The sequence below is a fragment of the Gasterosteus aculeatus genome, chromosome 1 (assembly GCF_964276395.1).
Source record: "Gasterosteus aculeatus chromosome 1, fGasAcu3.hap1.1, whole genome shotgun sequence".
NCBI lineage: Eukaryota > Metazoa > Chordata > Actinopteri > Perciformes > Gasterosteidae > Gasterosteus > Gasterosteus aculeatus.
This window is the reverse complement of record NC_135688.1, coordinates 18377090-18392908: the sequence shown is the minus strand read 5'-3', so window position 1 is coordinate 18392908 and position 15819 is coordinate 18377090. Positions and strand designations below refer to the sequence as shown.

Sequence of the window (15819 nt, the reverse complement as noted above, 5' to 3'; positions counted from 1 at the left end):
TAGTGGAGTAAAGAGTACAATATTGGCTTAAAGAGGGATCACAGGCTGGAAACATTCAAGTACAGTACCTGATTGAATTAACTTAAATCCAACCACTATGAGTAGGCAATGGTGAAGGAAGTGTTCAACACATTTTTCATTGCAAGTTCAAGTAGAGTCAGAGAAGAATGTGAATTTCGAATCAACTGTAAATAGATAAATAAAAAAATATATCATGGAATTTTCAATTTATTAGAATGACAATTAGATCAGAGAAAGGATTATTCAGAGCACAGGTGTATGACATGCAGCAAGAGCATACAGAAAGTCACTGTCGTTGGAGTGTTGTAAATAACATTAGGAAATACAACACAATATGTAAATTGCATATATCTATATCCATAGATATAGATATATCTATTTCTCTACACACACACACACACACACGACACAGTTGCAGCCAAACAAGTCATTGTGGTCACAGTATTTGTCGAGTCACTATATCAGCAAAGAATGCCATAAATATAAAATTAACTCAGGAGCACCAATACAAATAATATTAACAACACTAATAACAGTCCTATTGGAACATGACGCCCATACTGTCTGTTTCTTCAGCCGCACATAAAAACTACCACCATTTATTTTTGTGTCTAAAAACTAATGAGCACTGTCCTGCTAGTTTGGGGTGAGTGAGTGCAGCTCTTCACAGCAGGAGAAGAGACGAGCAGGATTCAGTCCTTCTGGAAGTGTCTAAGTGGGTGAAACACATTTCATGGCAGATTTTTTCAATTCCATGAAAACGTTTCTAATGCCGCACTGACACTTAAAATTTTGGTGCATTAGACATTGAAAACAACAAAGCATCTTGACCATTTGCAAACATCGGCATCACTCAATTAAGTAGATAAAACACATTTTTGATAAGTTAAAAGTAGAAGATCCTTCTATATTTCCTGTCAGTTATGAAAAAACAAACATCAAAAACAAAGTTTCTATGAAAGGTTGGTCGACGCTCCGTGTCAGACATGGCTTCTTAGCATCTACGGATATCTATTGATGAACTACTATGCATTGTCCACAAGTCCTTCTCATAATATGAAAATTAAAAGACAACTCTAAGCTGGTCTTCTTTGACAATTGAAAGCTTTTTTTCCCCCACGGTTTTCTGTAATTCCTAAAACACCAAATCATTAAAAAAATATAATCAAGCCAAGAATACTAAACTTTATATTTAAACCTACTATGAATATCATAGGACCACAAGCTCCGATCAGATTTTGCATCCCATTTCCCTGCCAGCATATGAATAATGTATTATGTGTAGAGCCTGATATCAACAGTTTTTAGAGGATTAAACATATTTCAGGGCTAACAACAGCAATTGCACAAGATAGGGGGGGTCTTCTTATAAGATTTCAAGCACCTCTGACATTGTAAAAAAAAAAGTCAACGCGTAAAATAACATAAATAGTTACAAATTACAACATGTACAATATACAGAAGAAAAAGATTGCGATAGCTGACGTGTCGTACAGTAAAGACAGAGGCGTACAAATGAAGAAGGCCGCATGCAGAGTGTAAGAAGTGAGAGCGCAGACCCCATAGACGAGGTGTTGGGGGGACACAGCTGGTACGTCAGCCATCACACCAGTGTAACAGCAGCTCTCCTCTCCCATGGGATTCAATGTAAACAATCCGAATACAAAATAAATTAAATCACAAAAAAACCTGTTAAAACTGAAATAAAAAAAATGGAAATCTTTTGCGTGAGCAGCAGTGCGTTCAGATATTCTGGCCCTGTATAAAGTAAGGCACCAGAGGTTTCCAATTCACTTGGTATACAGTATATTCGTACGTAGAAAACAAAAGAATTCTTCAAGTGTATTAAAGGCTGTCCATCAGAGTGCGGACGACGGACACTGGAATCGTGTGTGTGTGTGTGTGTGTGTGTGTGGTCATCTTAGGCATGAGCGTTGGCCATCTTCTGCAGGAACGGGATCTGTTGGAGAGAAACACCAAGACGGATTATCCAACCGGATGCTGGGAGACACGACCTTTGTGGATTTCCCAGAATTTAGCCACAGTGCATTTTTCCTTTTTCCCCACATTCACTGGTCTGAATTTTCCTAAAGCCTGACTTTTTCTGTGCTAAAATCCAACATCTATGCACCATCTGATTGTATGTTTGCATTACAGAACTGTACAGTGTCCTTGACGGTAAGCCGGTTCCTTCCAAAATGGTGTCACCTTTAGTAGACACGACGATAAGTTGCCCCGATCGATTACAGCAAAGTAAAATAAACTACTGTATGTACATGAACAAACAGAAGCTAATTTAAGTCTTTTTGTTTAGTCCCAAAATGAGGGCCATCACATGTCAGTAACCAAACCACATTATCAGATCTGATTCCCATAACTGCTTTTATATTTGATAGTTTGGTAACACAACACATCCACTCAGGTTGTCACAAAGCCACGCTTACCTTTGACAGGTCCACTCCAGTGAGAGCATTGACAGACACGGGGAGTTCAGCCAGCAGGCGGTTGACTTCGCCCGTCACGCGGCTGCTCTCCCCACTCAAGATCACGATCTCATCGGTCTTGGCTAACGGCGCCGCCACCTTGGAAGCAATCTGCAAAGACACGGATAAATGTTGACCGTAAGCAGGAAATAAGCTCACACAGCGAGCTCATGGGATCTGGTCGTAGGATAAGGACCTATGAATCATCGAGAACTTGTGGCAATGTCGCTGTGTCCTTTTACATCACAAACAGCTTGCTAGTTTTTAAAGCTATCAAGCTACGGCTTTATGGGTGTTTGTGTAAAAAAAATTAAAATAAACCAAAGATTTAAAGATTCTGATAGCCAGATTTATGTGTCCTATCTTTTTAAGCTAAGGTAACATTGCTTGTCAGTAACTGATTTAACCGGCAGATGTGAGAGGGGCATCGATTTCTACAAAGAGTGTGTGCCAACAAGCCAGTGGAACAAAAATAAAGAGTTCTCTTGAACTAAACTCCAAGCAGTAAAAGGCCTGTGCATTATGGAGCCTAAAGGAACCCATCTGTGTTTTACCATGGGCAAGGCCTCCAGGACCAGAGCCGTCTTGGCTGCTTCTCCGTACTGCTGGTAAGCCTCGGCCTTCAGCCTCATCTTCTCAGCCTCCGCCTTGCCCACTGCTTCGATGGAGCACGCCTCCGCCTCTCCAATCCTCCTGATCTTCTCTGCCTCAGCCTGTGCTATCAGCACCGTCTTTATCCTGATGCAGGGCACACACGCACGCTTCAGTAAGGATATATTCCCACAATACATCTCACAACATGGTGATTGCTTCTGATCATACAACATTTCCAAATTGGGTTTCAGCAGAACTATTTAAAAACATTTACCTCACTGAAATGTAACCCAAAGTGTAACATTGATTTGAAGCTGCGTGACCAAAAGGCCAGTCGCTATCAATTCATTTCACAAGCGAGTACTATAAAGACCATTCCTTTGATTAATCAGGTAATCGGATAAGAAATAGCTTTGCTTCATATAATTGAAACGCAATAGTAAATATATAAAGGAGAAGCGCCTTCAAAAACACCTTTATTGGACACGGGCGTGCCATTTTTACTGCCGCTTTACTCCCTTTTCCTGTGCATGACTCTGGCTCAGCTGGAATTTCAGCAACCAGATGTTTCTCCTCCGCCTACAAATATGTTTACTGCTTTTACATTTGGACTGTTGTCACGAGCAAATCATATTCACACGGTGTGTTGGCTACAAAGGTTACAAGCCTGTGGTCATAAAGAGAGAAACAAATAACTGAGCTGTTAAATTGCATTTTGATATGATCTCTTGACCAGATGTTTTGGATCTCCAATGAGGATCGTTCCTCTCTGCCCTTTCTAGTGGTAGATATGAGGGCATACTAGTTGGAAACGCTCACAGAACTATCCACGTGTCACTTTGGCAGAGGACTTTCTCACTGACTTGTGCCCCTCAGCCAGCTGCTGCATCTTGTAGGCCTCGGCCTCAGCAGGCCTCTTGACCGTGGCGATGAGCTCCTTGTCCGTCCGAGCGACCTCCCTCTCCCCGATGGTGATCTCCTTCTTCCTCTGCACCACTTGGATCTCAATCTCCTCCAGGCGGATCTTCTGCTGCTCCTTGGCTGCCTGCAGCTCGTAGGCCAGCTGGGCCTCTGCTTTCTGAAAACGTCAGTGCACGAGACTGTCACACACACGCGCCTGAGGCTGCACACATCATGTCTGAAACCTGCTCAGTTCAGACTTTACCTTAGTGTTGACTTCCTGGTTGAAAGAAGCCTTCTGCAGCTCCAGCTCCCGTTTGGAGTCGGCCATCTTGGTGTCAGCTTGGAATTTGACGTGCATCATCTCCTTCCTACACTCAGCTTCCTTTTGAGGCAACAAAGTAAAGCAGTGGGTTCTTGTGCGCGACAGAATCCAACCTCTCAGCGTGCCCCCCCCCCCCCCCCCCCTGCCAAAGGCTCCTTACCCGTATCCCAGCATCCCTCTCTGCCTCGGCCACGCCGATGTCTGCGTCTCTCTGCACGGCTGCAGTCTGGGTCTTCCCCAGAGAGCTCAGGTAATCCAGTTTGTCGTACACATCCTGCCAGCGCACACAAACAGGTGTGAGGAAGAGGTTTCCAGACAGGAAGGATGAACGTCTTTTTTTATCAGAAGTATGCAGTGGACGCCTGAATATCGCGTTAGGCTCACCACAGATATTGGAATATTTGTTCGGCGCGCAACCCGCAAATTCCTATTGATTTTCCACATCCGCCCTGAAATAGTTACAGGGACAAAAGGCCTCATTCACAGGGGCCGTATGATTGGTTGCGAGGCCTCAGCTACATCCAAAAACGACATGAAAGGAATGTTCTGTTCTTCCGTATAATATCTACACCAGAAAAACACTATAAAGACAACCCACAAATGTCTAAGGCCTCCTCGAACACATAAAAAAAACATCTGGACTCCCTGATGTGCACCACATGCAGTCTGGGCTCTCAGCTAAGCGATGCGATCTCCAGCACACTTCAATTAGTTCTAAACAACAGCAAAGTGCACATGAGGAGGGGGTGCCAGTCCATCAGTGCAGCCAGAGACGCCTTCTCTAAGGAGCAGCAGCCACGACGGCAGATAAAAACATATCTGGTGGATCTGAAAACAAGATGAGGGCGGCTGCTGCCTCGCGTTTGTGTGATCTCCACAGTACCGCTGAGCCCATAAACACGAGCGGCCTGCTGGAGTCACTGGTGATGTGTCACGCTACTGTCATGGCAGCAAAATATATCACAATAAATAGAATGAATCACACCTGCTGAATTAGTGCGAGAAGAGAGTTTGTTTGATTTCATCTAAATGGCTGAAACATTCGTACAGCTTTGTTGGACACCACAGAACTATGAAGACAAGCGGGACAGCTGTTAAAAGTTTATGCCGCTTGACTGGAAATGACTGAATGTCCTTTATACCTTATAAACACCTTGGTGCTTCCTCAGCTGATCGCGTGGACGAATGTGCTCGGGTGGATGTCTTTGACGGTCAAGTGGAATGCAGCGCTTTCTTTTACTACTGCGAGGAGCTGTAAGCCAGCATCCACCGTAACATGTTCATGTCATGTAAACGTAACTGCAGCACTTATGGCCTACGACAGAATACGGTCAACATGGGATCAGACATCCTGAGACAACCACCTATCTGGACCCTGCGGGCTGCCAACCCACCTTTATGGTGAAGCTGAGAATCTCGATCCCCATCCGGCCCACGTCTGGAGCCGCTACCTCCCTCACCAGTTTGGCAAACTGGTCTCTGTCCTGATAGATCTGCTCCACAGTCAAGGTTCCTGGCAAAGGGAGACACTGTCAGTTGGTTTGAAATTCTACTCCCCACAAGCCAGCGGCAGTCTTGTACAGTTTTTTTAAACAAGAGATGAAATTGAAATACGGCACCGTGGAAATATTCTGGACATTGTGCTCGAACACCACTCAAGTAAATGATGTACACAGGCCGGTCAGAAAACAAATTCAGGTCTCTGAATATTAACAAACAGCATTGTTTAAATGTGACGCATATCCGTACCTAAAATGGAGCGCAGATGTCCCTCCAGAGTCTGCAGGACCACAGCTTTTATCTCCATGACTGATTTACCCAGGAACTGCTCACAGGCGACCGCCAGCAAGTCGTGCTCGGTCATCACTTTCACCTGAGGAAGACAAAGATAAGGGCTGGGTCTTATTGTATTTTGCATTCTATACAAGTGCAGATACATTGATTTCGGTGCAAGTAGCAAATATATATTTTGCACTTCAGAAATACAAAAGCGGCTTTCATCAATAATTATTTTCGTGTTTGACGAGGGCGGCCTTGTTTTGCTTTGAGGGTGAAGGTCTCAAAGGTTGAACGTCATCTCGACAACAAGCATCCGCACAACTTAGCCTGAATAAACTACAAATATCTAACTACTAGAATTGATCATAGAACAAGTAAACCAGTCAGATTCCAACTGTCTGCACATAGTAGTTTCCAATATTCTGCACTAAAGAAACATTTGAGTGAGAATAAAAACATTGAGATTCAGTGGTTGGCCTCAACCAGCCGTGCTCCGTGTGTGTGTGTGTGTGTGTGTGTGTGTGTGCGTGCGCCACTAGCATTGGGTCTTACCTGAGCCACCCCGGTGACAGTGATGGCGACCCCCTCTGCAGTCTCCACATCCTCACATCGGGGCTGCAGAGTCATGATCTCCAGGGTCATCCTACAAACAACACATGCCGTTATAAGAGGAAGCTGTAGAACAGCACAATCAAATCTGTGGATGTCAAATGCTCATTTTTGTTGGGATACATGGAATGTGACGCTATAAGGTTAAAACATACATACATGTTAAATGCAACAGAAATGAACAACAGTGTGTGTATAAACATCCAGAAAGGTGTTTTCCGCTTTAACAGGCCATCTGTTGATGATCAGGGAAATTTGTCTCAATCCATTTCTAGAGCCTACGACTAAATGTTAGAATTAAAATGTTTATACTGTTTGGGCACGTTTTGTTTCATTTATTTAATTTAATAATTTAATATTTCTCTTATTACATTGTATATAATGTGTATCTTTTTATTCTATTTTCTTCCCTGTACATGCTGCTGTGATACCAAAATTTCCCTCTTGATGGATCAATAAAGTATCTATCTATCTATCTATCTTTAAAATATTTATCCAGAGTAAAAGGTTGGGGTCCACATATAAAGGTTCATCTTTTCTCCTGGCAGAGATCGACCGGCCAACGACAACTGTGGCCAAAACAATTACCTGATAAATGCCTCTGTCCGGTGAAACGGCACCTTTGACAGGATGGTGCATATTTTGCAGTGATGCAAACAACAAAACAAAGTGTGGCGCTAGATGGAGGACGGCAGACCAGCTTTCCTCCTCCACTTGTGAATATACACTGGTTTGGATCAGGGGACGGACTTCTAAGACGGGAAAAGCCCATTTCAGCTGTGGTCTTAACGCGTTTGATTAGAGGGCTTTTCATATCATAATCCGCTTATCTTGCTGGCACGAAGGCGTTTCAAGGAGCTACTGAAAGTCAGCTCTGTTTTTGAGTTATCATAAATGAGCCACATCATTTTGACAATGCTATTACCTTTGGGTGTCCGAGATGAGACACCAAGCCCAAGCCCAGCCGCCCACGGCGTAGGTCTTTGTATCAGAGCCACAGCAGCCACCTGAGAGAAGAACAGCTGTATTAACACAAGGTCTTCTGATTGAGTCAAGATTCATGCAGCTTGAGGGTTTGTCCAACAAATATCTGCGAGTCGAATTGATTGAAACCAATCTTTGTAGTGTGGGATTGTTTCCTTCTTGAATTACGGATTTATTTTTCATTTTCAGGGCTTTAAAATGTTTCAGACAAAAACGAAAAGAAGAGAAATTAAATATCTCTTAGATCAACACGGCCATAATCCTAAAGATACCCGGAGTGCCAGTAGAGGAAGAAATACTCAAATCCTTTCTAAAAGTAAACAATACTCAATTACAAATAAGAACCAATTCAAAAGTCACATACGTTAAACTAGAGATGCATTATCAGCAAATTGAAGTGGCAACGGTAAAAGTACTCTAAGTACTAATCGATCAGAATATGTCCTTACAAAGTGTGAAATTATATCAAATATTATATTTTTATCACTAGCCAGCACATATAAAAACACTTTGATGCTTATATTTATCATTTTGGAACCTATTTGAGGAAAGTTAACATAAATGCTGCTGGCTACGTTAGTAAATATATATATCATTTTAAAATGTGAATGAATGCAGTGGAATATTGCCTTCTGAAATGCAGTGAAATAGAAGCATGCACAAAATAAAACACGCATTAGTCAAGTAATCCGTTACAGTAACGTAACTTAGTTACTTTCGACCACTGGTATCTGGCGCCGATTAGTTATGCAAAAACATTTGGTGAGCTAACGAGGCTTCTGTGCGGCAGCATTATGTTATTTGATATAATTATTAACGTGACATTAAAGCAACGGGAGGATGAGCAGCCGCACGGCCTCCACGAAGAGGCTCCCGCGGACCGCAGCGATGACTCCATTTGCACCGATAATTGGCTTATTTTAGCTTATTTTAGGCGTCGTGACGCCTGTGTGGTCGGTTAAGTAGCGATGACGGCATAACGGTGGCAAGTAAACCGCGAATAACGGTCCAAACAGATGCTCCGCACCGTGGGCACTAAGCAGTCGATTACCGCACACGCGAACACGAAGGAATCACGTCCCCGCTCGGACAGCAGCGGGTCCGCTGGTCCTCATTCCCAGAGGACAGCCGGGGACACCTTACCGGAGACCACAAGGGCTTCGTTCGGCCCGACGGTCAAGCAGCTCCCCATGCTCACTCGGAAAAAGCTCAATAACACAACTGGCAAACAGAAGGACCCTTTGGCTGAATCGATGAAGTAAACAAACAGAAAATCCCCGTGGTTTTAATCCAGGCCGGACGGCGGAGAACAGGTCTTACGGTCTCGCACGATGACGGCAGCAACAACACGGCGCCCGCCCCGCCTGAAGGACGTGACGTAACGCTCGTCAACGCGGCGACACTTGCACGAGAGCAAGGAGACGCGCTAAGGTTGCGTCGTGTTAGCTTTGCTACTAACGTGGTCACGCCGTGTGATGGGGAGACGGGATTGGACCGGCTCACAGCAGTGCGGGTGGAGCACTAACGTTACCGCCATTTACAGCTTCACCTAAATGTAACGCTTCATTTACTGGCTCTCTTTCTGGTTGTATACATTTTGACAGTGTATTTTGAAAGGATTTACCGGAAGTGGTAATATGTTCTCATGCATGCTCATTACATTAAACTTGACAACAATTGAAAGAATTTTGTCAGCTCTTTTAGCTTAAAATATGTGGGCAAGCTATGTAAATCACGTTTGACAAATACGTAATTATTTGTTCATTTTTTTAGCCACATTTTAAAATGTCAAATTCTATATAGTAGTAATAGTTAAAACAGATCCAAGCAAACCTTCAATCACATTTAAAGTCCTGTAATAAAAAATAAACAATACTTTACACATACATATGTATATATATATTCATATAACACAAAAATTTGCCGCAGAAGATTTCCAGTATTTGTCTTATGTTCTGTTCCGTTTAATTCCAACCGACTCCTGCACGTTTCAATAAATAAATAAATGTGTAAATGCACATGACACATTGACAGTTTGCCATGCTGTAGTTCACATTTTAGTGCTGTGTCGGACAGCAAAATCGTCCTGTTTGCCGCTCCCTCTTTCGAGAGCCTGTGATTGTCCTGATGCTCTGATCTTCCCTCTCTGTCTCTGCTCTCCCTCCAACCCCTCCTCCGGCCCTCCCCGGCCCTGCTGCGCCTCTTCCTCAGCAGTGATCCTCACAGCCTCCTCCCCGTTGGGGAAGTCTCTCCTGATGGCTGCCGGGTCCTCAGAGTAACCTTCCTCACAGATGGAGGAGGGAGAGGAGGCAGTGGGTTCAGTGGGTGTTGGCACGGCGTTGAAGGTGATGAAGCCGATGAGGATAGCCACCAGCGAGACCAGGTAGAGCCCAGAGAACTAAGGCGGGAAATGAGAACATGTGAACAACGGTGCTGTTGATGTAAGGGAATATTAACACACTCCATCTCTGATATGCTGGGGTTATTATTAAACCCTGCCGGCGCCTACAGGGTTTAAATATGACCTGGCTCCGATTTGGCTCCGATTTAAATCGGAGCCAATTACGTTCCAGTATGCAACTTCCACAAATAAGAAACCTTAAGCAAATACACATAACATACACGTTATTTACTTTTCAGTGAAGTAGCAGACATTTTGTAAGGGAAAAGGAGGATCTGCTTTTTAAAGAATTCCTAACCAGGTAAATATACTTGAGTTTAAATAAACCATAAAGGAAACAAATAATAACTCTGGAAATGGAAGGCAATGTGCAAATGAGGTGGAGCACAAATTAAGTAACAGCAAAAATACTATTCAAGTTAATATTCCTCACTTGCTGGTCCAGAGAACCAGAGAAGAAAAACTTTTTATTTTATTGAATAATAGTGTTTGTCTGTTGTGAAGGGGTTCAAAGGACTTTGCACTCACGGCTTTATGAAGTGTGCATATGCATGCGGCTGTGCGAAAACACACATTGAGATTACACGTTACCAATGATTAGTGTTCATTTACGATGCTGTGTCGCTTTAACATCCAGAGAGTCGCGGTGACCCAGAGAGGCGCAGTTAACTACGAAGCCTCCCTTGCATTCATTTACAGCAGACACGTTCCTCACTTCTATCTGCCCTGACAACACTTGCCTGTGGCCCTCTGCCCCAGAAACCAAACTAAACCGCCGGACACCCGCCCGTTGCTCAGCATCCGTTACTCAAACAAGAGGAAAAAGTGCATTCGTTTTTGGACTATACCTTCAGCGCCCTTTGTGTGTGTCAGTGTGCATGCGTGTATCTCTGCTCACGTTGTACTGGAAGAGGAAGATTCCGCAAAAGAGGCTGAAGAGGTCGGCGGAGAGCAGAGAGAGGTTTACTGCGGTGGCGCTGCTCATCTTCACCACGATGGGCATACAGCTGTACAAAGCGTACATGCACAGCCCGTAGGCAGAGAACAGGAGCCCTGAGAGCAGACGGGAAAGGAACGCGCCACCGTCAAGGATGCAGATATCGGGCCTTTAATGGGCCGACGCCGGTGTTTAGTCACTCTAAATTCTATACTTAACTAATAGAAATATAAAACATTCTGGTCTTTGTGTTGGCTGTATGCGGCCTCTGAAAAGCTGCTGGTTTTTGCATTGCGTGGAAAAAACTTGTGCTGAATCCTGGACAGAATGGGAACGGGCCTACTAACGAACTAACAAGATCCTCGTCGTCGTGGTGCAGGGGTAGAGCGGGTGCACCGGGTTGCTGGTTCGTTCAAGTCGCTTTGGATAAAAGTGTCCGCTAAATGACCTGTAATGTAATGTAATACTCATAGAACTGCATACTTCTACTTTTCAGAAATATTTCTCTATAATTTGATAAACAGTTTTAGGTGTGTTTCTGTGAGTTTTGGAGTCTTTCTGTGACTCCTTAGTTAGGTCTTGTAGGTCGTCAACAGAGGTCAACGTGAGTTAAAGATTAGCCTCTATTGCCTCTTCATCGTCACTCTGTCACTTGTCTGTTACTCGTTAGTGCACTTTATGCTTAATATTTTTCTTTTTAACTTTCTAATATTTCAAATTTGTAACTTTATTCCCTTGTTTTATACTAACCCATAGCCTTATTCTACTAACCCATTGCATTAGCATTTCATTCTGCTTTATTTTATTACTTGTGCACTGCTGTCTTGTCTGTCTACTGTCGCGCACTAACCGCCAAGACAAATTCCTTGTATGTTTGACATATTTTGGCAAATAAATGTTTCCTGATTCCTGATTCATGCTCAACTTTGTTATTAAGACAAATTGCTGATCAACTTTCAGTCTTGTTAGGAGAAACAATAGAGATTACAAGACTGGACACTTTATATCTGTATCTATGTCTATATCTGTATATCTTTATATCTGTATTCAAACAATATCTCGACTCAAATATAGTCTTGCATTGAGAAATCAATGAATTGAAGCAGCGGAGGGGAAATTTGCAGATACTCACCGACCTGCCAGCTCCACTGGAGGTTCCCCACTGCATTACGTTCCAGAATCACCCTGCACAAAGCAAAGCCCAAAACTCCCGGTTAGCCACAATGTTGAACGAGTGCTTAGTCGCGATCACACGGACACACACTTACATCTGGACGGTGCTGATGATGGTGCCGAACAGGCCGACCATGCCCAGGAACTCCACCCTGCTGAGGTTCTTCACGGTGTACTCCTGACACACATTGGACACGGCATACAGAGAAGCACTGAGCAGCACCAAGCCGTCCCCGAGCAGGATGTTTGAGGCTGAGGAGACGAGGGAGGACAAGAAACATTTCTGTAACCCGATATTGTCAAAATGACACAGATTTGCTACAAGTTGCTGTGTTTGTCTCGGGGTTACTCTTCAAAAGCTTCATACAACTAATTTCGCATTCATCAACAACCCCAATCGGACTTTGCTGTTCAAACATACGTTTTCCATAAAGTCTGTGAGGGGGAGTCCAAGCGAAGGATTTACACTTTTAAACGCAAAATGTATCAGTTTGATAAACACAGGCCCTCATCACAGATGAGCACTTGAAGGAAGAACTTACTGGAACCTTGGTCTCTTCCAGCCAGCAGGTCGGCCCCCACCATGGCCCCAACCCCAAGGAGACAGATGCAGACGGCTACGTAGTGGACCGGACCGTATCTCGTCTTCAGAACCCACCAAGACAGGATCATCAGCACCGGGATCACAAAGGAGTCCAGCAGCTGGTGACAGAAAATCAGAAAAAACTTAAATTGATGTCTTGATACCTGCAGTAAAAACAGTAATCCTTCCAAACGGGGATATAGAGGCAGAAAGGTGTCAACTCTTTCTTTACACTGAATCTCAAGTAGCACCTAAAAAGGAGACAATTATTGTGATCCCCTGATTTACACGTCCGCAGGTGGGTCTGATTCTGGATTAATTGGACTTGGTCAGTAAAAAACAAAAAACAGAGGACGTGATGATTTGAAGTAACCTACTTTGATACACAGTATGTCATCACTCATTAAAACAGTGGAATTTTCTCAAAGGAAGTTTCAATATTAATTGAACTCCAAATGTCTAATTTATATATTACAGGTCATTTAGCTGACGCTTTTATCCAATGTGACTAAGTTACATTGCATTTTTAAGCCATGGCTTTTTGCCCAGGGAGCAATTAGGGGTTAGGTGTCTTGCTCAAGGACACTTCAACATGGGACATGGAGCAGCCAGGATTCGAACCGCCGACCTTGTGGTTTCCGGCGCACCCGCTCTACCCCTGCACCACGTCGCCACAGACAACGGTTGTGGATTCCAAGTCGACTCAATCATATGAGGCTTTCGATCGAGCGCCCTGAATTTAAATTCTTCTGTTTTCCACCAGATTGCTGTTTTGGTGGTTTCCACTACTAATGAATGATAAAACACCGGGGGGTTTGATCAGGCTCATCACCGTTGTTGCTGATTAGGGATGTATCCCAGACTAATAGTTTAAAAGAGTCAAGTCCCCTCTGTGCTTTTTTACATTCAAAATATTTTTAAATCTAACTGTGGAAATAACATTAACACATACTTTTATGGATTTGCAATTACTCAACATTTTGTTGTTCCAAAACATCAGAGCCACTTTCTTACGTATAAAAAGAAAACATGATCTGTTTTCTCTACAAATCTCCGACCATGAAAACCGCACAAACATAACGTAAGTACCCACCTGGACGCTGGTGAGGGTGGTGTACTGGTAGGCTTTAACCACGGCGTAGTTGGCCTCCACGTCCACCAGCCCCAGCAGAAGATACTTCCACCATCGCCTCTTCAGTATCTGTAAAACATGGCCATCCCCTGCGTTTTCAAGGGGAACACCTGGATTTCAGTATTGACCGTATTTACTCTCACTACGTTTGTTTAATCATTTTAGTTATTAACTAATACTTAACATGATGCAGTACTATGCTTCTAATATACCCTGCAGTATCGAAAGTGTGCAAGTATGGTATCACACTGACAATTAAATCATATTTGTTAGTGATAAAAACAGAATAAATACATAATATAATACCAATATAACATTATAAAACTTTGAAAGGAGCCATTTTGCATAATGAGAATGCACATTTCATACTTCTTTACTTTATCCAACATTTTGAACGTAGGACTTTTCCATTTCAAAAAGTATTTATAAACTGTGTTATTGTTAAATAAAGGTAGTCAAGGATCTGAGTACTTCTACTCCACTACCGAATAGTTGAAGCGTAGAAGCATTAAGGCATCAAATAAACTCAAGTACCTTAAAAGTATTTGCTACATTTCACACAGTTGCCAATCATTTACAGTCAGAATTTGGGCACATAACTTAAATTACGTCACCCTCAAGTCCACTCAAAACGTTTATTATTATTGCTGATCATTTGACCAAGCGTTACTCCAGTGTTTCAGGTATAATCTAAGGTGTTAAAACCCTACGTGTGGGTGTTACCTGTTCTGCAGAACAGCATTGGGGTGTAGGTGACACACAGCAGGGCGTAGTTAAAGAGGCTCTGCAGCATCGGTGTGTTCACATGGAAGCTCGTGGCCAGATACTGGGAGGAGATGGCCGTCCCACAGATGAGCCCAGCCAGACCCTGACCCATGGCCAACGTCTTCGCCAACTGCCTGAGAGAGAGAGATGGCACAGTTTTAACACCAGCAGGCACCTGGGAATGTCGTCCGTGTTAAGCATTCTTAAGCACGGTGACCAGTGGCGGAAAACAAGTACATACAGTTCTTTAGTAAAGAATTACTTTACAAAAAGTACTTTGCGTGACTTTTTCTATTTTATACACTCCAATGTGTTTTTAGCCCACTACATTTGTTTGACTGATTTGATTATTTTTTCTGATAAGTGCTAAATATGTAGTATTTTCAGCATAGTACATTTACTAAAGAAAATGCTGTGAATACTTCTTCCACCAGTCCTGGTGACTTCAATTCCGGAGGAAAGGTTTGACGTTATGATTAACAACTTGCTTGGCTCTGTTCAAAGGGTAAGAACTTCTGCTTCTAACATGCTTCCTCTTCTTCTCATCTTCCGTGTCCACTCACCAGGTGAAAACTTCCTTGGGCTTGAACTTCCTGAGCCTCACCAGAAGTCCACATGTTCGGCTCTCGTCACTCACGTCTCCGGGTGCATCACCCTCGGACTGCTTGGTAGCCATGCTGCGATTCCAGTGATGGTGGAATCCTCTCTGAGTTTTTTCATTTACAAGCTTTTAACTCCTTGACTTTTCCCTGAATGATTAACTGACTTGGAGGGCAAAGATTACCACTGATTGTCACTGATCTCCCTGTGTAATGCGTTGAAGACAGCCAGCAACATGTAAGCGCTGATGATGAACGATTGAGGAAGTTATCACATTGCTTCTTCTTTTCACTCTCACCTGTTATCTGCTGATGAGATAACTACTCGTGTTGGAGGACAAGTGCTTCATCGTTGTTTGGTTTCATTAAATGCTAATGACAACTAAATAAGCACATCAATTCTAATGATGTGCTTAAGGACAGTACTAGTACTTTTCTTCCATTCACTGCTACAATTAAGAGGGATCTGTGGTGTTTTTTTTATAGTATAATGAGTATATTCCAAACAAAATAAAATAGAATTAAATTAAACAA

The 15819-nt window shown here is 43.1% G+C and overlaps 2 protein-coding genes across 3 annotated transcripts; both read right to left on the bottom strand.

The window, feature by feature from the left end:
* Nucleotides 1-210: 210 nt before the first annotated feature.
* LOC120816123 (flotillin-2) lies at nt 211-9255 on the bottom strand. 2 transcript variants are annotated; one of them, XM_040171504.2, is made up of 11 exons: nt 9016-9255; nt 7637-7718; nt 6655-6745; nt 6073-6196; nt 5718-5836; nt 4484-4597; nt 4264-4383; nt 3962-4176; nt 3059-3242; nt 2466-2615; nt 211-1981 (listed from the first exon to the last, which is right to left on the bottom strand). In XM_040171504.2, the coding sequence occupies exons 3-11, from the start codon at nt 6742-6744 to the stop codon at nt 1943-1945; spliced, it is 1155 nt and encodes a 384-aa protein (XP_040027438.2). In that variant the 5' UTR covers nt 6745; nt 7637-7718; nt 9016-9255; the 3' UTR covers nt 211-1942. The 2 variants fall into 2 exon arrangements, with proteins under 2 accessions (XP_040027438.2, XP_040027419.2); XM_040171485.2 differs by having other exon boundaries at nt 8839-9200.
* A 279-nt stretch (nt 9256-9534) lies between these two features.
* LOC120816117 (solute carrier family 35 member F2) lies at nt 9535-15774 on the bottom strand. Its single transcript, XM_040171471.2, has 8 exons — nt 15250-15774; nt 14645-14820; nt 13883-14010; nt 12749-12908; nt 12302-12458; nt 12166-12218; nt 10995-11149; nt 9535-10093 (listed from the first exon to the last, which is right to left on the bottom strand). The coding sequence occupies exons 1-8, from the start codon at nt 15360-15362 to the stop codon at nt 9746-9748; spliced, it is 1290 nt and encodes a 429-aa protein (XP_040027405.1). The 5' UTR covers nt 15363-15774; the 3' UTR covers nt 9535-9745.
* Nucleotides 15775-15819: the final 45 nt, after the last annotated feature.